General features: G+C 34.3%; 1 protein-coding gene across 10 annotated transcripts in view; it reads right to left on the bottom strand.

Moving 5' to 3' along the window:
• ADGRV1 (adhesion G protein-coupled receptor V1) overlaps window positions 1-22,259 on the bottom strand; it is a 583,931-nt gene that overhangs the window by 420,725 nt on the left and 140,947 nt on the right. For 9 of the 10 annotated variants that reach the window (XM_054555740.2, XM_054555742.2, XM_054555736.2 and 6 more), the window contains 13 exons: window positions 21,494-21,624; window positions 20,803-20,902; window positions 19,707-19,907; window positions 18,902-19,065; window positions 16,399-16,492; window positions 14,255-14,333; window positions 13,990-14,128; window positions 12,903-13,044; window positions 8,679-8,941; window positions 5,194-5,369; window positions 4,361-4,485; window positions 507-664; window positions 267-410 (listed from right to left, as the gene is read on the bottom strand). In XM_054555740.2, the coding sequence (XP_054411715.1) occupies window positions 267-410; window positions 507-664; window positions 4,361-4,485; window positions 5,194-5,369; window positions 8,679-8,941; window positions 12,903-13,044; window positions 13,990-14,128; window positions 14,255-14,333; window positions 16,399-16,492; window positions 18,902-19,065; window positions 19,707-19,907; window positions 20,803-20,902; window positions 21,494-21,624 (1,916 nt within the window). The remainder of the gene's footprint in view (window positions 1-266; window positions 411-506; window positions 665-4,360; window positions 4,486-5,193; window positions 5,370-8,678; window positions 8,942-12,902; window positions 13,045-13,989; window positions 14,129-14,254; window positions 14,334-16,398; window positions 16,493-18,901; window positions 19,066-19,706; window positions 19,908-20,802; window positions 20,903-21,493; window positions 21,625-22,259) is intronic. The other variant, XM_024247268.3, reaches the window with a different exon arrangement.

Genomic DNA, 22,259 nt, shown 5'->3' with positions numbered 1-22,259 from the left:
AGAAAACCACTGAACACACTAATAGCATGAGTTACTATCTGAAGTGCAAGACTTAAAAAATTTTAATACCAAGCTACGCATAACTGTCATTTTAAAAAGACAAAAATATCCCCGGATTAAGATACTTTGCTAAAATGTATATCAACTCACAAAAAGTCCTTTTTCACATTAACATAAAACATACATTATCTTCCAATTTGAATAATCTTACAAATCTTAATTTCTTTTAAAGAAAGTAATCTATTTAAAAATGAAAATTTTTTTACCAGGAATAATTTAAATCCAGATGTGAATGTAAACACACTGTTAAGAGAAGGCTTTTCATTTCTTTCTTCATGAGTAATCACAAAGTAGGGAGAAAAACCAATATTAAAGGCCTCACAAGTTTTAGGATTTTCTATATTTAAATCCTAGAAAATAAGGAATAAGAATACAGTTATTCATGATACATTGAAAATTTATCTGCACATTTTATTTTTGTACTATAAAAAAATACTGATGTTTACCTCAACTGGAATAAAAATCCCCTGCCATCGGTAAACAGTAACAGATGATTTTCTTAACATTATACCATATATTAAATTTTCCAAAGTAAAGAAACACCAGCCAGAAGCTGATTCATCCAAAAAACTTTGAAATATGGAAAACACAACATCCATTCCCCCTGAAAAACACGAATCATGGTTTACTAGTTTGTTATTCCTTCAAAAACTTAAATATTCTAATTTATTGTTTAAACAATGAGACTAGTGCATTTGTGACTACAAATGAAAATCCTTTCATGACGTGTGTGTGTATGAGTGTGAAAAGACACAAGTAAGAAAACTTTAACTACAAATAATGAATTTGTACTACAAATAAGAATTTTTTTAAAATTATTATTTGAAAACCAAGAAAATGCGTTAAAGCTCTGCTTTATACCTACACATACTTTTCCAAGGTGTATTTAGAAATAAATACTAAATGTGGCTGGGCACGGTGGCTCACGCCTGTAATCCCAGAATTTTGGGAGGCCGACGTAGGTGGATCACTTGAGGTCAGGAGTTTGAGACCAGCCTGGCCAACATGGTGAAACCGTTCTCTACTAAAAATACAAAAATCAGCTGGGCTTGGTGGTGTGCGCCTGTAATACCAGCTACTCGGATGGCTGAGGCACGAGAATTGCTTGAACCCAGGAGGTGGAGGTTGTAGTGAGCCAAGATAGTGCCACTGCACTCCAGCTTGGGTGACATGGCCAGACCCTGGCTCAAAAACTAACTAAATAAATACTAAATGTATATTTTAAAGGGAAATATGCAGAACATGATTTTTATCAACTTCTGTAAAGCTGATGAAAATATAACTGAGAAATTTTATAATAATAAATACCCTTTATAGAAACATGATAAATATTTGGTTTAAAAAATTTACGTGATTAATTTGAAATTATGCCCATCTAATTTTTCACTTTATACTTTATATATTTTAAGAATGCCAAGCAGACTCACATATTTCAAATGGCTGTCAAGGTTTTATCAAACTGCTACAACTGGTACATGTTTTAAAATTTTGTGCTACAAAAAAAAAAGAAACAAAAAAGGGCAAAAATAAAAATCCCCTAACTAATGAAGAGTAAAAATTTTTTTTAAAATGTATAATCTCTTAACATGGCTGCTTCCCTCCAAAACATTAAGTTCTTTTTAAATTTTGGTTAATGGTGTGAACATGATGCAGTAAGAACAACTATCAAGGTTGAAACCTGGGCTCCCTATAAACGATTGATCATTTTTAGATTACCAAAATTCAAGATAATTTGTCAATGCCTTACATGTAATATCCAATAGCAATTTCCTTTCCTAAAAATCCAGCATTTTAAATTTTTATGTTGCTCCCTTTTAAAGGTATACTGCAGATTTTTCATTTAGAGTCCCAAATGGTCCTGACATATGGACAAATCCTTCTCTAAAATAGTTCAAGATGACCACAAATGAAGAATAAGCAATGACTGCTAATGATTAAGAATCTCCAACATGTGCTCTCACGAGTACTTCCAAAAAACACATGCAAAGTCCAAGCAGTAATGGAGAAATCTAAATTAGAAACCAGAATTTTTCTTTTTTGGATCCCATCTAAACTTGTCTTCCACATAACCATACCACTATTAATTATCTCCTTTTTCTTCTAAATATTCAACATTTCTCTACCTTTTCCATCCAACCTACACATGCTTAGGTCTCTCCAAACTAAACATGCAAAAAACCTTCTGAATCCTACACCACACCACTACTACCTTCTCCAGGTCCTATCTTCCCTGCCAAACTTCTTGAAATGGTTGCATATATTTGAGGTCTCTCTTCTTTCACCTCTATTCAAAATGGTATTCAGTCCCCATCTTTCTATACAAATAGCCCTTTCTATGGTCATTAATGCCTTCTATGTTGCTAATTATAATAGTTATTTTTCAGGTTCTCATTTTACTGGACTTCTCACCAGGGGTTGACACTGTTTACTTTTTCCTCCATTTTAAAGCACTCTTCTGCTGGTATCTGCCATCCTGTTTTCTCCTGAGTTTCTTACCAGGTCCTCTAAGTCTCCTTTGCTAGGCCATCATCCCATATCCTCAGCCATTCAAGTTGAACCTTCTTATAGTTCAGTCTATAGTGTCCTCTTCCCTTCTCCATCTTCAGCCTTTCTTGTCAGAGTATTACATCAATTTCCATGACTTCAAATACAATATATATAGCTAAAGTTTCCAGGTTTATCTCTCCAGCAGAGACCTTTTTTTTTTTTTGAGATGGAGTTTTTGCTCTTGTTGCCCAGGCTGGAGTGCAATAGCGCAATCTCGGCTCACGGCATCCTCCACCTCCTAGGTTCAAGCGATTCTCCTGCCTCAGCCTTCCCAAGTAGCTGGGATTATAGGCGTGCGCCACCAAGCCCAGCTAATTTTTTTTTTGTATTTTTAGTAGAGATGGGGTTTCTCCGTGTGGGTCAGGCTGGTCTCGAACTCCTGACCCCAGGTGATCCGCCCACCTTGGCCTCCCAAAGTGCTGGGATTACAGGCATGAGCCACCGCGCCCGGCCCAGCAGAGACCTTCTTTTGAGTCTAGAGAAATTTATTCTCAAAAGTAACTCAAATTCAAAATGTGTTAAACCACATTTATTTTACTCCCCTTACTAAAATACATCTATTCTTTTTTTGGAATTCCATCTTAGTGAACAGCATGAACCCCTTCTCCCATCCAACTGCACAAACTAGAAGCCTGAGTCATCTTTGGTACTTCCCTCTCCCTCACCCTCATATTCAACACATAGTCTAAGCTACCATCATCTTGCCTCCCTGTATCTTCACTTCTTTTCTGTGTCAGCCCATTATTTACACGGCACTGTGAATAATATCTTCAAAATCCAAATATGATTATACCATACCACATTCCATATGGTAACTCTCCTCCACTCCTAAACCACTCAAAGGTTTTCCGTTAACACTATTATAAAGACTGGCAACTATAAAATATTCCTTAAGTTCTTGAATGATATGGTCTTGTCCAGCTATCCAAGCTCAACATTCCTCCTTATTTCTCTACCTACTATCCACTCAAGTTCTTCGCTTATGTGTGCTTTTTATGCCTCAGTTTTCTGCCTTCACAGCTTCTCACTCTCACCTCCATGTTCTTCCAACCCAGTCCTTTGCATAATCAATCTCTACTCATCATTCAGTCTTAGTTCAAAGATCAATACCCCTTGAAAGCATTCCCCTATATTCTTTCAACACTTAGAACTTCTCCTTTGAAGCACTTATTAAAGTTTAAAGTATACATTGATTTTTACTTACTTGATTCATTTCTGTCACCCCCACCCCCTAAATTCTAAGATCCACGAGTTCAGTGCCATGCCTGGCACAGGCACTCAATACATATTTTATTTTATTTATTTTATATTTTATTTTATTTTTTAGACCGAGTCTTGCTCCAGGCTGGAGTGCAGTGGCACAATCTCAGCTCACTGCAAGCTCCGCCTCCCAGGTTCACGCCATTCTCCTGTCTTAGCCTCCCGAGTAGCTGGGACTACAGGCGCCCGCCAGTATGCCCGGCTAATTTTTTGTATTTTTAGTAAAGATGAGGTTTCACCGTGTTAGCCAGGATGGTCTCAATCTCCTGACCTTGTGATCCGCCCACCTCGGCCTTCCAAAGTGCTGGGATTACAGGCATGAGCCACCATGCCCAGCCTCAACACATATTTATAGATGCAATAAAAGAATTAGATTATCTGTTTTCCATTTTCAAATGATCAATAACATACAATTCAAAGGAAAAAATATAAATCTTATACATGCAATATTTCTTCGTTACATAATTTTGTTCTCATAAGAAATGAAACATACTCATGCCAAAGGCTGTTTCAGATACTGTCTCCCACTGCACACTCACAGCCAAATCAATGCCATTAGTTCGAGATACATTTAAATACACAGTCCTATTGGCTTCTTCGATGTCTATGGAGGTGGCTCTGAAAGAAATACATGGACTGTGGGAAGCAGAAAAAGTATACATTCTACATATTTAAAATATATATCATATTGCTAGCATATACTTAATACACTTTTAAATTTACACAATCCAAGATGAGATGATAAGAAAATACTGAAAATCAGTTACTTCAGTAACTTCACACTATATATTCTGAAAAAGAAATAAAATTGTCATTCTTATGTTTCTTCACACATGTATCAAAAACACTTTATAGGAAAAAAATGAGTCAGGAAACTAACATTAATGAAACTAGATCTATTAAAATATTTTTATGATATAAAAATAAATATTTGTCAGCCTCTAGAAGAAATTTTAAAACCACAGTCATGTTAATATATGTTTGAAGAGTCATTCACTTGGTTTGAGCAGTTAAGTCTGCTTTATATTATTTCTTGCTTTTTATTGTTTTTAAAACACAAAATAGTACAGACCTTTACCTGAAAGTGTGAACTATGAGAAAATAAGAATTCTAATAACACCACTCTAATAACAGGGTGAGTTTAGGTTTTTGATACTCCCAGTTAGGAGAGTAACTGGTCTCTCTAGACCTATCTTTTCTAGAGTTCATTTTAAAAATCCCTTTTAAAATAATCAGACATCAATTTCCTTCTGCATTTTCTTATGTCAAAAAATATTCCCTACTTATAGCTTCAGAAGTGATAATTTCCTTATGAATAAACTATACCTATTTTCAACTGCAGAGATACTGAATAGCCCCAAAGGGGCCTGGTTTTGCAAAACTGTTATCAGCGTTTGAACATGCGCCCCTAGTCTAGCACCTCCAGTTGGATTAAACAAGGTGCAAACAAAATACTCATCCATTTCTGGTTCCGTGTCTAATATGGCAGATATTTGTAGGGCCTGAAAACAAAATCAAAAGATAAGGTTACTAGAATACAGTATTTTTTGTAACACACATACAGCGAAATCTACTAAACATTTCTGACAACAAAATAGCATGTTTTGAAAAATATCATCTCACTTTGATTTAATACTGATTCCTACAATGTGATGGTTACACCTGTTTCAGGTTACTACTTTTAGGATTTTCAACTTTGTGATATATTGCACTGAAGTGTCCAAAAAATATTTAGTGCATTTTAAAATAACATTGATTAAAAATTACATCTATGTCTTCATTTTTGTGAACTTTTTGTCCTGCTCTGGCTACATAACTTGATTAATCTCATTCTAATCTAGGGTTCACTGTTAAAAAAACAGTTGTAGTCATAGCAGGCACAAATTAGAAACATCCCAAATGTTCATCAGTGGGAGAACAGCAACCAATAGTGGGCTATTTTATAAAATGCTACTCAGTGATTAAAAGAAATGTCCAACTACTGATGCATGCAACCATACAGACCTAAACATTATATTGAGTGAAAGAAGCCAACACAAAAGAGTACACACTGTATGATTCTATTTATATGAAGCTCAAGAACCAGCAAAATGAGTCTTCAACGATAGAAATCAGAAAGTAGTTTCCTCTGGAAAGGGGAAGAGACAGGGGGAATCTTCTGGGTGATGATAATGTTAAATACATTTATTTATTTATTTATGAGACAGAGTCTTGTGCTGTCACCCAGGCTGGAATGCAGTGGCACTCTGTTCACTGCAACCTCCACCTCCCAAGTTCAAGTTATTCTCCTGCCTCAGCCTCCTGAGTACCATTACAGGTACACACCACTACACCCAGCTAGTTTTTGTATTTTTAGTAGAGATAGGGTTTCACTATGTTGACCAGGCTGGTCTCGAACTCCTGACCTCAAGTGATCCACGCACCTAGCTGCCCGAAGATTACAGGCGTGTGCCACTACGCCCAGCCTTAATGTTAAATATTTTAATCTGAGTGGTAGTTACGTGTGTATATATATATCTTTACAATCACTAAGCCATATACTTAAGATTTGTGTATTTTACTATTTATACCTCAAAATAAAAACTTTTTGGAATAAAAGCAGTTATGTCGGTTAAAAAATTTATTTAATCCAATTTGCTCTAACATTTAATTTGCCTAATAAAAAGAAAAGTATATAGCTATACTGTGAAAAAGGAGTCTTTTATGAAAAAAGTCACAGTAAAAAAAAAAATTAATTTAAGAAAAATTTTAAAAGATGAAAAAACATGAATAAAGCAATAGAAAATTAATAAAATATTTCAAATTTGAATTTTTATATATATATTTCAAGATTTAAATGTAAGTGATCTTGCACAAACCAATTAAGGTTTTAAATTTCCAAAATGTGAAAAAAAACCATGAAAATGAATATGCATTTGCAAATGTGCTGAAGTTACATAAAATGATCATTTAAAAAAATAATTATTAGATGGACTGTTTTAGACAAAATAGCTTTAAATCTATTATTTTAGATTATATTTTATATAGCTGGCTTGAAAAATGCCTAAAGCTAACATAACCAGCTATTTTATTTTATTTTATTTTCACAATAATGTAGCTTTATTGACAAGAGTCAAAAGGTGGAAACAACACAACAGATGGCTGGATTTAAAAATTACGGTATACACATACAATAAAATATAATCTAGCTGTAAAAAGGGAATGAAGTTCTGATACCTGTAACAACACAGATGAACCTTGAAAACATTTTGCTGAGTGAAGCAAGTCAGACACAAAAGGGTTAAATACTGTATAATTTCACATATGCAAAATATCTAGAATAGGCAAATTCATAGAGACAGAAAGTAGATGGGAGATTACTAGTGGGAGGAGGACTAGGGAGTTACTACTTAATGGGCACAGAGTTTGTCCTTGGAATGATGAAAAATTTTGGAAATAGATGGTGGTGATGGTTGTACATTGCTATGAATATAATTAATGCCACTGAAATGTTCACTAAAAATGGTGAAAATGGTAAATCTTATATTACACATATTCTTCCACAATAAAAAATGAGTCAAAATAATCACAGGCCCGGCGCAGTGGTTCATGCCTTTAATCCCAACACTTTGGGAGGTTGAGGCGGGTGGATCACTTGGCACCAGGGGTTTGGGACCAGACTGGCCAATATGGTGAAACCCTATTTTTACTAAAAATACAAAAAATTAGCTGGGCATAGCTGGGCGCGGTGGCTCACGCCTGTAATCCCAGCACTTTGGGAGGCTGAGGCAGGCGGATCACGAGGTCAGGAAATCGAGACCATCCTGGCTAACATGGTGAAACCCCGTCTCTACTAAAAATACAAAAAATTAGCCAGACATAGCGGTGGGCGCCTGTAGTGGTGGGCGCCTGTAGCCACTCGGGAGGCCAAGGCAGGAGAATGGCGTGAACCCAGGAGGCAGAGCTTGCAGTGAGCTGAGATTGCATCACTGCACTCCAGAATCACTTGAACCTGGGAGGTAGAGTTTGCAGTAAACCTAGATTGCACCACTGAACTCCAGCCTGGATGACAGAGTGAGACTCTGCCTCAAAAAAAAAAAAAAAAAGAAAGAATCACATTTGCAACATAATCTTGCAAATTGCTTGTTTTTTTTTATTATTATACTTTAAGTTCTAGGGTACATGTGCACAACATGCAGGTTTGTTACATATGTGTACATGTGCCATGTTAATGTGCTGCATTTTAAACTGTTTTAAAAAATAAAGTTTAGTAGCAGGAACAGAAAATTGTTAATATACAGAAAGAGAGGTTTGGGAAGGTAAACTGTGAGTATAGATCACATTTATCCCAAATCCAGCATTTTTTTCTCCAATAAACTATTCTTGTTGTCAAACAAGCAGTCTGAAGTAAGCAGTTACATTTTGTTCAGCAAAAATGTGGCAAAAGGGAAATGATTGGCTGGGACTTAATGATTGGCTGGGACTTAACGTTTACAAAAATTCGCTTGGGTTTTCTTTTATATGGTTTATACACAATATAAAGTGACATACGCAATTTAAATGTGCTGAAAATTTAAAATAGCCATACATATATTTTCTTTATTATTTGCATATTCTTTTACCCTATTAATAGTTAATTTTTCCAGTTGCGCTTTATACAGAGTAAATAGAACTATAGCACTTGTCACATAGTAAATCAATCATGTCTTTATCTAACACCTAAGCTGGAAGTATTGTTTTTTCATTCTAGGACTTGAGTGCTCATCTAAGAGAAATTTATTTTGTAAATATTAAAGATAAACTTCCATTCTCATGAAAGCTTCTTACTGTACCTTGAATCGAACACCTTCTTCTAAAACAATGTAGCCTTTGGAAGGAGTCAGATCTTTAGATTCATTTGAGGAATTCACTTCTGTCACAATGAACTGAACTGTCACTGTTCCAAACAATCCTTCTGCAGGTTCCCGAACAATGTACAATACTGCAACACTCTCCTGGACATAGAGAGCTGTTGGCTCTCTTAGGAAAAAGTGCTCACTGTTGTTAAATGATAGAATTCCAGGGCCGTCATCATTACCAAGGACAATAATTAAGGCTGCCAAAATAAAAATATTAAAGCAACAAATGAAAATAGAAAAGGTTATAAATGCTGAAAAAAGTGTGGATGTCTAATTGAAAACTAGGCCAACTCTTTACCTAAGGTGATTGTCTTAAGAATATCTTAAAAATGACAAAATTTTTTAAAGGATTTAATAAAATAACATATTCACTCATGATAGAAAAATACTCAGTAATCTTGGGATAAGAGGCAGCTTCCTTAACCTGATGAAGCAGTATCTCTCAGAAGTCAACAACAAATATCAAATATTGAAACATTAGCAGCATTCCCACTAAAAACAGAAACAAAATAATAATGTCTGTCATAATTGCTACTATTTAACAGTGTCCCAGGGCTATCAGCCAGATAACACCTGTAAAAGTAGTGGAAAGAGTCAGAACTGTCACTATTTTCTAGATGACATGATTGTCTACTAAGAAAATGTAAGAGAAAATATTAGAACTATAGTAAGAACACAAAGCAAGCTGAGTAACCTTCACAAATCAAGAGTGTTCTATTTTTTACTGTCACTTACATTAATAATAATTACAATTAATACTATTAGGAACTTACTAATTGCTTAACCTATATTAACTCTCTTAATTCTCACAATAACCCTATGATATTGATTATATTATTATTCTCATTTTACAGAATCTATGACTGAAGCACACTCAGGTAATTTGAAGAAGTTTACAAGCTGGGAAGTGGCAGACCTGGTGCACAAAGTCAGGAAGTCTGCTTCAGATCACACATTCTTAAAGACTATTATAATATCTCTAAAGATCAGCTATTTAAAAAAAAAAGAAAAGTAGACCTTATTCACAATAGCAACAATACTTAGAAATTAGCCTAATGTAAAAACTATAAAACCTATATGAAGAAAATCACAAAATTTTAATGTATAACTGGGGCAGACACTGTCAGCACCTCCCTTTCACCCACTCTAAAGTCACCTGCAGCAGTTCCTATTTGCCCAGTGGTCTCTCTCTACCTGAAGACAGCAGCAGCCCATGCAGGCGTAAGGTCATTAACACCCAAGAGCAACTCTCAAATGATCAGAAATAGGAGCTGGTGAATGAACAGCCCAGATTTCTTTCCTTGTCATGGGATAGTCCTAAGCTTCATTCAACCCAGTGTCTAAGAGGAACACCAGCAGGACTGAGTGTCAGTTGCCCACAGCAGTACTGCTCATTAGGACATCATGTATCAGCTTTCCTCTCTCTCACCTCCTCATTTCTCATCAGGCCTCCAGAGATCACCTCTCAAATAAACTAAATCCTTGTCCAAATCCTTGTCTTATAGTTCAGTTTTGAGAGAACACAAGGGAAGGCAATGGTATAAAAGATCTAAATTACTGGAGAAGCATTTTATATTTCTAAATCGGAAAACTCAATATTATAGTGATGTCAAATCCATCCAAATTAATCCACAATTTTAATTCAACCCCAATCAAAATTGTTTGTTTGTTTTATAGATCTCAGCTTGAATCTAATGTTCATATGAAAGAGACTTTTTTAAGGAATAGGTGAGATAATTTAGAGAAAGAAAAAGAAAAATATTTGGCGTGAAAAACTAGCAAAATGTACTTCAAGGCTATGATAAATAAAACAGTATGCTATTAGCACATAAATAGGCAAATAGAACAAAACAGAGTTCAGGAAAATGATAGGTAGATGGATAAAAAAAAGGAAAAAAAGAAGGGTAGATATTTCATGTTGAAAATTAATGGCTAATGGATGTTTCATTCTCTGTACGATATTAGGGTATATTATTTTCTACATTTTAGAAGAAAAATGAAGTTGTATCCTTGCCTCACACACTACCAAGGAATAAATTCCTTATATGTGCAATAATGTAAATAAAAATCAAAACAATGAAAATAGTAGAAAAATATAGTAAAATATTTTATAGCATTTGGGTGAAAAGACCTAAGTAGGATTTAAAAGCATATCAGAAAATATTTGATATTTTAAATTTAAAAAAATTTTTATAATAAGAGACATTATAATAAAAGATAAATGACAGACTGGGAGAAATATCTGCAATATATTTAAGAGGCAAAGGGTTGAATTCAAAATATATAACTATTCCTACAAACCAGTAAAGCAAAAACCACAGGAAAGTACATAGGGGATACAAAAAACAGGATGACAAAGTAAAAAAAAAAAAACCAGTGTCAAGCTCACTAACAAACAGGAAAATGAAAGAAAAAATGCACAATAATGTATAATACAACCACATATTTTTCAGTCATTAGAAATGGCATATAAAAATTTAAAGACTAAAGAAATTGCTGGTAAGGATATAGAGAAACTATTGTATATGTACACATTGAAATGTAACTAACACAGAAGGCAGTGGATGAGTGCTTTCACTCAACATGCATATTACTCAACAGATAATCTTAATTATCCACATATACAGAGATTTATGTAAAAGGATATTTATTGAAACTTTATAAGGGTTTGGAAATAGTCTCAAGGTCAATCAATGGGGCATGGTTTAAGAAACGACTCACTGTCAAAGCACTTATTGCTCTGAGGAATTTTTTAATCTTTAAAAATAGAAAATTACAAATATAAAGTAACCTTGAGAGAGCCCAGTAATATATTCCTTTCTCCTACTCATGGAGGTGGGCATGTAACCTATGTAATTTCAATCAGATGTTTATGAGGAACTTATAGGAATGCATGAATTTGAATACTCTCTTTCTTGTTATATGAAATGCAGAAGAATGGTCCTGATCACCATCTTATGACAATGAATAACGTTAGCCTTGCAATGAAGCCAATATTCCAAAAGGCAAAGAAAAGAGACAGAAAACCTCAGGATCTCTGGCAGCATTAAGTCCTGCTCCTGCCTCATCTAAAGCCATATGTCGCTGTATTCTCAGGTTAAATAAACCAATAAATTATATGTGTTTAAATCCATTTGCATTGGGTTTTCTGTTATTTGTACATAGACTATTCTCAACCAACACATGGTATCCATTCGTACAACCCTTTACCAGCCCACTATGTTCTACAAGAAAATGATTTGATCTCAAACATATAATCTTTGAACTTGAAACAACAGCCACAGCCTAAAAAAAAAAAGACTTCTGGGGACTTAGAAATATCAATGTAGTTTATCAAAATAGCAAGAAAAGTAAAAACCAATCCTTGGGTTACTCAGAATTCTTTTATATTTTCTACTACAAATCAAATTTCTCCATAAAGGCCGATAATTTAGGAATGCAAATATTCATCAAACTAAAATTTTTTTTAAAAAAAACCAGCTCAGCCACTGACTAAAACAGGAGTTTGAAGGGTCAGTCAGCATTCAATCCTTGAAATACATTTGGCTTGTCTATCATCAGAAGGAACAGAAGTGACTTTTTAAGAGCCCATCCAACCCTCAAGTTCTGTATGTTTCCGAGTTTTCTCCTTTGTCTCTTTCTTACCTTCTCTGAACAGTCAGCACAATACCTATCAAGCAATGGAGTAGGATGACTCTTAGCAACAATATCAAACTGTTCCAACCAAAGAATTATGGCTCCCATAATCTGTCTGAAGTATCAGTATACCTCAACACTATGCGGAAATACTACAGAGTAGATGACACTAAAGGAACTACCTTTGTAATTCCTTCTATTGCTAAATAGGAAACCAGAACAAAATTCAGATTCCAAAGGAAAGACATCTACAAATTAAATAATCCTACAATAACTAAGGAAATAATATTACCTGTAGTATCAACCTACTTTGTCTTTTACATACATGCATATATACACGAACATACACAAACGAGAGGCACTGTTACACAGACACAGGAATTCTGAAATGCTCTAACTTAAAATCATTCTTATTATAAGCACAGAAAACCACCAAGACTTTCTAATTCCTTTACATCTTCCCCCATATCAAGGAACCCAGCATGAAGGAGAGGAAGCTGTTTATAAGAAATTATTAATTACCTATTGTATTTTTCCTTAGCTCTAGTCCAGGAGAAGGATTTGTTAAAATCAGCTGAAATTTTTCATCTCCTTCTGGAATGTCATCATCAAGAATCACGATATTGACATTTTTATACCTTTCTCCATCAGCAAAATGAAGAATCTGGTCAAAAAGGTAAAAGCAGAATGTATTATATTTATATACACTGAATTTCTATAGAATGTTTGCAAAGAAATACAATATAGTTGTGAATATAAAGAATAAGCTATTTTACATTGAATTTTGTTTCCTTATATTTTGGTTTATATCTTTTTATTTAAATTGGCAACATTAAGTTTAAAAAAGTAAAAATTATGAGGGGGCTGGGTGCAGTGGCTCACGCCTGTAATCCCAGTACTATGTGAGGCCCAGGCAGGCTGATCACTTAGGCCAGGAGTTTCAGACCAGCCTGGCCAACATGGTGAAATACACTAAAAATACAAAAAAAAAATTAGCCAGGCATGGTGGTGGCCACCTGTAATCCCAGCTACTCGGGAAGCTGAGGCAGGAGAATTGCTTGAACCTGGGAGGTGGAGGTTGCAGTGAGCCGAGATCGCACCACTGCACTCCAACCTGATAGACCGAGACTCTGTCTCCAAAAAAATTATAGGAGAAGAGAAGAAAGTAAACATTTGGCTAAGAAATAAAAGGCATGAAGAGACCAAGTAAAAGTATTTTAAAACACTAAACGTGTTTCAGTGAGCAAAAACTAAGAAATGAAAGAGTTAAAATTTTCAAGAAGTTTAAGAAACATTCTGGGAAGATTATCTAATGATATAAATTCTTTAATATTACAGCTTGTATTCTCTAGTATCAAATACTGTAATGAAACAGTTAATGCATACAGAATAATATTTAGAATAGTAATGAAAATTCAATTTATATTTACTGAAATAGTTAAGGGAACTATTTTACCATGTGGAAATCTTCTGTCCTAATTTACTGTGAAATATACAATGGTTTTTAAGAATAATTTATTTATATGGGAACTAAATCACTGTAATTCTCAAGGAATAATGATTATAAAACAATTTGTAAAAGTCATCTGTGATAGATTTTGAGACCCACCATTGGGGTGAAGATATAATCCAGCCCCGCTTGTGCTTCCAAATTCTGAGCATACACAAATAAGGAAACATGGCCAAGAGGTTCTCTGCTCCTCTGGGCTACCAATGTTAAACTTCCATGGGTTTCATTTACTTCAAACCTATAATATAGTAAAAAAACAAACAAACAAACAAAAAACATTAATTTTTCCCTTATAAACTTTTATTTGGTAGATAGTAAATAATATGAAACCCAGAAGAGGGTTCTCATGCAGCCTTGGCCGTACCTGCTTTGTTGCCATTCAATTACACCTCGGGCCCCATCATTGGCGTCGATAATAACTTGTGCAGTCAAACCTTCTGAATCTAAAAAAAATAGAAGCATATCTTAAAATACATATAAATTATTAAAAATATTTTTGATATAGGATTTGAAGACAGTCCCCTTGAAATTATATAATTCATAATGTACAGGTATTATCAACATTACTCAAAAGATGTTTAAGAAAAAGAGACAATGCTTATCACATCTGAATAAGGACACTTTTGGCTAACAAGAGCCACTGATTTATAGAAATTTAATCAACTGGGAACAGTATAAAATAATAAACAACTGAGATTACTATTTTTTTCTATTATTTTAATTAGTTAAAACATATTTGGCATCTCTATTCTATAATATCACTATTTCAGGAGGAAAGGAAAATGGGGACAGTTGGAAGGAGTAGAAAGAGCAAAAAAAATGAAAAATAAATGAAAAGAGAAGTGCAAGGAAAGATGCAGAAAAAAGAGGTGTGCAAAAGAGACACAGAGAGACATGGACACAAGCAGAAGTAGAGACACGTGGGAAAGATTGGGAAAAAGTTTGGTGAAGTCAAGAGAGATTAATATCAAAGTAAACTTATCTTCCCTTTTTATTTTTATTCTATCCACCAAACTTAGTATGTTACTAATACCTTAAAATATTAACTAACTCTGCTCCTGGTTGGCTTTTTGGTTTCAGTCTTAACATATTACGAACCCTGCTCCTGGGCTAGTCTTAAAATATTAACTAATCCTACTCCTGATTGGTTTTTTGGTTTGGTTTTGATGTTTGTTTTTAATACTTTGTTCTTTACCTTTTAAATTTCAGAGGTGCTACCTTAGTCTAGTACACTTACGGTAGCTGCCTGGATGGGGAAAGGGTAGGGAGAGTGTAATTCTCTGTAGAGTGAAAAGAACAACACTGTCCAGGAAAGCATATAAAATCAGGGTTTGCGTCCATCAGACAAGAGGCTAAAAAGCAGAGATTCTAAAATCAGACCACACCATTGAAGCCAGCTCTACCACTTTCTAGCTGTGTGATTTGGGGCATATCATGCAGCTTCTCTTAGCCTAAGCTACCTCATCTGTAAAATGAGAAGATGTAAGTAATGACATTACTAATGTACAAAGTACTTGAAATAGGAGCATTAGAAACCACTCAACAGAAGTTAACTATTCAAATTATCTCAGTAAGAGGATGAAAGAAATATGAATTGTTTTGTTAGCTGTCTTAGTGTGAATAATAATTATTTTGTAATAATACTTGATGTAAACAGCTGACTCATTGGAATCATCTATTTCTTTAGCAAAAGAACTGAAACTATTCAAACAATAGGTTAGAAACTGATTATTTCCTTTCTATATTTTCAAAGTTATCACAGTGAGCTTCAGAAATGAATGAGGAATGCCTGTTTCCCAGGCCACTGCTCCTGGCCATGCTTCTCTTCCTTTAATCCAAATTAACTTTCCTCTGTCCAGCACTCCTTCTAACCAACTCAGCACCACCCTCTATTGGGCCATCACACCTACAGGCTTCAGACAAAATTTCCCAGTAGTAAATGTCCACACTGAAAGAGGAGTTTGTGTTTAAACATAGGAATACATCTTTTCAAAGGAATCTAGATAAGTTTGTACCAAGGTTCAGGTTTTACCTTTCAGTCTGTAATGAATTAACTGAGTCTTTTCTAAAAGCATGAAAAGAAAAAGATAAAAGGTCAAAAAAGAAGCAGAGAACACAACAAAGCAACAAAGAAGCAAACATTAGCACTGCTTAACCTAAAAGAAAATAAAAACATCTGAGAGTTTGGAGATCTACTGAAAACAGCTAATTTTAAAAGAAAATGAAAGGAAAATACCTTTCAAAGAGCTATTTTGAGGATTACAAATTTGTTTATAAAATAGTTGTAAAATTTAAAGAACATCACACAATAATTTTTAATGTCTTTACATTGTTCATGGTAAAAACTGCAATATATGAGAGTATCAAAAATAAATATAAAAGCCCATCATATTTTAACACATAGCCAAGATTAACAAAACAGCACAATGATCACTTCTGATTCAAAAATGAAGTTTCTTCATCTCATTTGAAGTGAGTAAAAAGAAACAAACAAGAAACCCCTCATACCTAGTCTGGGAGGAAATGAAGTTGAAGCAGCCATGGTAAGTTCAACATAAGTTAAATTCACCAGGAAATATTCTTCTAGCTCTGGTATATCATCCTGAAAAAATTACACCATTAAATTCCTTTAGTTATACTCTCAAAGTAATTAACCCTTAGAAACTGTTTTTAAATTAAACTGTATAATTAGTATACAGAAGATACAAAAATGCAACCATAAAGTAGACAGATGTAAATTAGAAAAAATAAACATAAAAGTATTAAACTTATACTTGGTTGTATAGGAAGTAATTAGGTTGACCCACATGAAACCACTTAAATATTTTAACAATTTTAATCTAGATTTATATAATATGTAAACCAACTATATAAATATATAAGCCTAATTATTTTAAGCATAATATGAACAAAACATTTTAAATTACCTTAATATCCAATGTGTAGAAGGAGGAATACAATACCACGAAAAAAAAAGGCTCTGCAGTTCAAGGAGGCCTAGTACCAAATTCTATAATTTTAAGTAAGTTACTTAAATTTTAGGACTCCAATTCTATTATCTCTATAATGGGGCAATAATAGCTCCTTTGGGTGGGAGACTGTAATAATGATTACAAATCATATGTGCAGAGTGGCCTAGAGAAAATGCTTTAAAATTAATAGCTATTATTATTAATCACCAGTCCACATAATAGCAATGAAAACAAGGCAGATACCAAAAACATAAGGATTAGCAAAATCCATGTCAAGAGTGATCAGCCAGCTGTCAATATTTACAAAGAAACACAATATGTGTGTATATTTATGCATATATAATGTCAGTACACACTCACCAACATATGCTTTTCTCCTCACTTTATTTAATGGAGTCATGTTTCCATGTGAAAATATAAGTGAAAATCATGGTTTCTAGATTGTCTTATGTAATATATGGACCAACATGAGTTACAAGGTCAGTGACATAGAAGGACTGCTGTGCTGCTCTTACTGTCCCCCACCCCCCATGCAATACTTCCTCCCTACTACTCCCCAGGGCAGCTTGCTCCTATATGCATAGGCCTGCAGTCTCTTAATCTTAGTGCTACTCAGGGAGCAGAAAAGGTTGCAAAGATCTAGGAACAAATAAAGGTGGAACCAAAAACCCCATGTTCAAAAAAATCTAGACTCCTCAGAGAAAAGAAGGGTGACTGTGTATTCTCTGCTTTAAAAACTAACATATCTAAGGAATAATCAATCCATTTATTTATATTGTTATTAATAGAGTATACATTTGAAAGATAACTTACTTGAAAGCTTTATCAAATCTTGTGTTATATCCCATATACTGACAAAATATTACCTTTAATTTTACAGCTTTGGAATTTTTATACTGTTATATTAGGTCACAGTGCCACAGTAATCAACAAAATAAGTTACTGACTTCAGTTGGTAGATGGTTTTCACCACTTATAATTTTGTAAAAGTACAAGCCTCCAAGATAATAAAATACATTTTAAAATAGAACTCCCAAAATACATAGTAATTGAAAAATATTTTTTCAACTGCAATATTCATGCTTTCTCCCTCTTTCCCTTCCCCTGTCCTACACACTATCTCCTACTCACTCCATGAGTACCATTTTTATAAACCTCTTGGAAATGTATTTAGGTAACTGATACACTAAGTCCCAAAACAACATGAGATTCCACAATGTGAAAAATTATTTAAAATGCAATTTCAATCACTAATGATTATGTTAAGCTTAATGTAACCATAATCGCATTTTGTGCCATCTGCCTCTAGTGAGTTTCTCCCTATCTCTAATTTAAGCGGTCCTACTACCAACAAAGATTCTGACATACATGGATTTTCTGGTCCAAAGAATCCTTTGAAGTAATCAAAATACTCCTTGAAATCTCTTAGGTCTATGGCATCTCAAAGGGGACTGCCCTAAGAAAATTCTTTATCACGGACATGTCTATAATAAAATACATAACAGCAGGCCTGTCTATCTAAACAAGAACAGAAACCCCTGTATGATTAAAACAACAACAACAACAAAATCAAGAAAAGAAATACGATGATTTAAAGGTACCAGCAGGGGGAACAAGCAGAAAAGAATTCACCAAGTTTCTGGTATTATAATTGTAGAGTGTCCAAACCTGATATTAAAGTCAGAGTAATTTGTGTTTTTTTAATAATAGAAAAAAACTCAGGTAAACTTAGTTTTCATGAAACTTGATGTCTTAAAATGCAAAGTTACTAGAAGTGTGTTACTAAATGTTACCACTTACATGTTATAGACAGACTCTTCCATCAATTTCTACCTTCTATGTAGTTACTTCAGGTTTAATACAATAATAAGTAAAAATATATAAGAGTTTTAGAGTTAACCACCAACATGGCACATGTATATATGTAACAAACCTGCACATTGCACACTTGTACCCTAAAACTTAAAGTACAATTAAAAAAAGTCTTATTAAACTATCTCCCCCTAAGATACAAAAAAAAAAAAAAAAAAGAGTTTTACCTCAAGAATGGTAATATTGATGGCTGCTGCTGTTTCCCCTTCTTCTAAAATCAGAAAGCCAATGACAGGGACAAAATCAACTTCTGGCTCTGCTAGGTTTCCTACTGTTTGGTTCCTCAGACTCAGCATTCCAGGAACCGTGGTATATGTGACATTGATAGCTCCTAATTGAATAGGTTGCAAAAATGTTTTATAATTATCTAAATGTTTATGATAATATCCCATTGTGAATTTTTTGCCTTTCCTAAAAGCACCTTTAGTAGCTAGTATTATTGGTCCCAATTCCTCACCCCTTCCTATATCCATAATCTTTACATGTGATGGTTCATGGGTGTCTCACTGTGGGAAAAGCATATTTCCCTGCCTCTAGACTTTGAATTTGGATATGTGACTTGTTTTGGCCAACAGAACAAGGTAAAAATGATGATGTGCTGGTTCTAACCCTAGACCTCAGGGGGCCTTACACATTTTCACTTGGTCTTTTGTGCTACCATCGGTTCCCAGAGAAGAATGACAGACATATGGAATAGAGCCACCCATGGCCAAGCCCGGCGTAGATTAGTAGACCCACAGCCTAAATTACTGTATGCTGCTGAAATGTTATGTTTGTTAATTACACAGCATTTCTGTGAAAATAGATAATTCCTTTAATCTTTTCAAAGATAAAGAAGTTATAAAGTTCTGTCCTGAATGAAGAAATATTTTCTCCTGTCCCGATTTATTTTAGCAATGGCTTTCATCCACACAAGTAGAATATTAATAAGCACTTGCCTGGAAACCCCATTCATTCTAGAGTAACACAAACCTAGAGATCCAAATTCTCTGTTGATGAAAAGCTGAATTGTTATGTTAGCCTCTTGTAGTAACACAAATCTTGATGAAAGAGCAAAATTTAAAACTCCATGTGGTTCATCACTGGCTTCTACTGTGAGGACAGCTGCATATCCTTGAGCATCAAGCAGGGCGATTCCAGCTGGTGGAACTCCTAAAAATGTCAGGGAGGAATCTAACAGTGATTTGGCATTAGCTTTTAATCGCTGGAAACATAACCTCACTCTCTGAAACATTAAGGTAATCAAAAGTGTTCTATTTACTTCTCTAACAAATGTTCAGGTTAACAAAAGCCACATTCCATTTTTCTTTCAGGTGGAGGATCATGAATTTCTTCACTTCACATATTACTGACATTATTGGTTATATTGGTTATCAGAATTATAGAGATTGAATAGAAACTGAGGAAAGTACCCAGATAATTTGCTTAAAAATGAATCAATTTGGGCCGGGTGTGGTGGCTCACGCCCGTAATCCCAGCACTTTGGGAGGGTGAGGCAGGCGGATCACAAGATCAAGAGATTGAGATCATCCTGGCCAACATGGTGAAACCCCATCTCTACTAAAATACAAAAATTAGCTGGGCGTGGTGGTGCACACCTGTAGTCCCAGCTACTCAGAAGACTGAGGCAGGAGAATCGCTTGAACCCGGGAGGCGGAGGCTGCAGTGAACTGAGATTGTGCCACTACACTCCAGCCTGGTGACAGAGTGAGACCCTGTCGCAAAAAAAAAAAAAGACTAAATTTGATGTATCCATATAATTGGTCCAAAATTCAAATTGGCTTGTAAGTCTCAAATTAATTTCAAAAAATTCTACCTTCGGAAATGAATTTTATTCGTAAGTAACTATTTAGCAAAACGTTTCAGGGCTTTTTTCTCTAGTCTATAAAGATAAGTATTCCCATATGGTGCTAATGTTTTTTAGATCTAACATTTCTAGGGGACACATAATAAAGTAACATTTTAAAAATTGGTATGCATCTAATTGTTAAATACAGAGATAACAACAATTTTCTTTCTTTTACGAAAAGTATATACCAAAAAAAATTAAAATTAAATTCTGAATTACCTTGTGTCCTGACATCATACAGAATGATTTGGTATACTTCTTTCTCCTCAGGAATGTTGTCATCCAACAAATGTACAAACAATGTTGTATTCAACAACCCCTATGTCATACAGAAAGAAATCAGTCCCTCTGTCGTTATTGAATATGAACTACCTCCTGCTTTATTTTTATTCACCTTATAAATTGTTCAGGCAAACATTTTCATTTAAACAAAAGTTCTGTGGTAAAAATAAATAAATAAAAACCACTGACTCATGGCAACCTAAGCTCCAAGCAGACAGGGGCTAATTGTGGAAGATCTTGAATGCTGAGCTAATAAACGTAAATCTTATTCATTGAGCAATGTAGCACTATTTTGGAAATCTCAAAACACAAAGTTGGAGAGGTTTCTACAACAATGGTGAATAGAAAAAACTGGAGCAGAGAAAAGAAGACAAGGGCTGCAGGGACACTAGTCATTAAAAGTCCAATGTACCACTCAAGGCAGAGGGTAATATTGGCTTGGCTTAATATTGAGGCAATGGGAAGGAAGATAAAAACAATCAAATACATCATCAAAGAATTCATACGAAGTAGGTCTGGAGAAGAGAGAAAGATAATAACTACAATAGTGCTGCTTTTCTATCCCATTTTCCTCAAAATATAGCATTCTTTCTAGATATTTGTGATCGACTTTTCTTTGCAGTATTACCTCAGGAAAGAAGAGTTGTCCGCTAAAGTTAGCAAAATTGAGTTCTAGATTTTGCCCAATAATTTTCCAGTTAACAGTAACATTTCCTCGACCAGGGAAAGTTCTTATCACATGGAATTGTAAAATTTCTCCTGCAAGTAAAATGTGTAAATTGATAAATGCTTAATGGAAAATAAACTTCACATTTGAACTCCACAAAACCCAAATCCCAAGCATGCAACTATTACAGCACCTTTCCCAAGAACATTACAAAGCTGTTTTGTTTTGAATTTTCTAGAAGCTTTATACATGCTTATTGTTTATTATCCCACTTCTAAATACTTCAATTTAGTAGAACTTCAGGAAATTCAATATGTAAAAGTTACAAAAGCACATGCTAAAACGGGAAACACAAACTTTTATACACTCCAAAACATGCACCAGAACATAAGTGTTCTGTAAATTAAAGAAAATAATAAAGTCCTCATGATAGTAACACAAGTAAATTTTTCCTTCACTTTTCAAAAGGGCACAAATCCTTACACTGATATGCAATGTGATTTTACACAATGCATGCATAAAAATGCTTGCAAATACCTGAAAATCACATTTCTTTAGTTGTAACTTACATATACCATCAATGATTTTGTTTTATAAAAAGAAATACAAAGGAAAGGTGTCAAATCTGTACATCAACATCTGTAACTTTGCCAAAGTTACAGTTATCCTTCCTGGATGATGGAGATATTTTAGATCTCTTCTATTCCTGGCTTTTATCCCCATATAA

The sequence above is a fragment of the Pongo abelii genome, chromosome 4 (assembly GCF_028885655.2).
Source record: "Pongo abelii isolate AG06213 chromosome 4, NHGRI_mPonAbe1-v2.0_pri, whole genome shotgun sequence".
NCBI lineage: Eukaryota > Metazoa > Chordata > Mammalia > Primates > Hominidae > Pongo > Pongo abelii.
The sequence above is the reverse complement of the archived record's forward strand: the minus strand, read 5'-3'. Positions and strand labels throughout refer to the sequence as shown.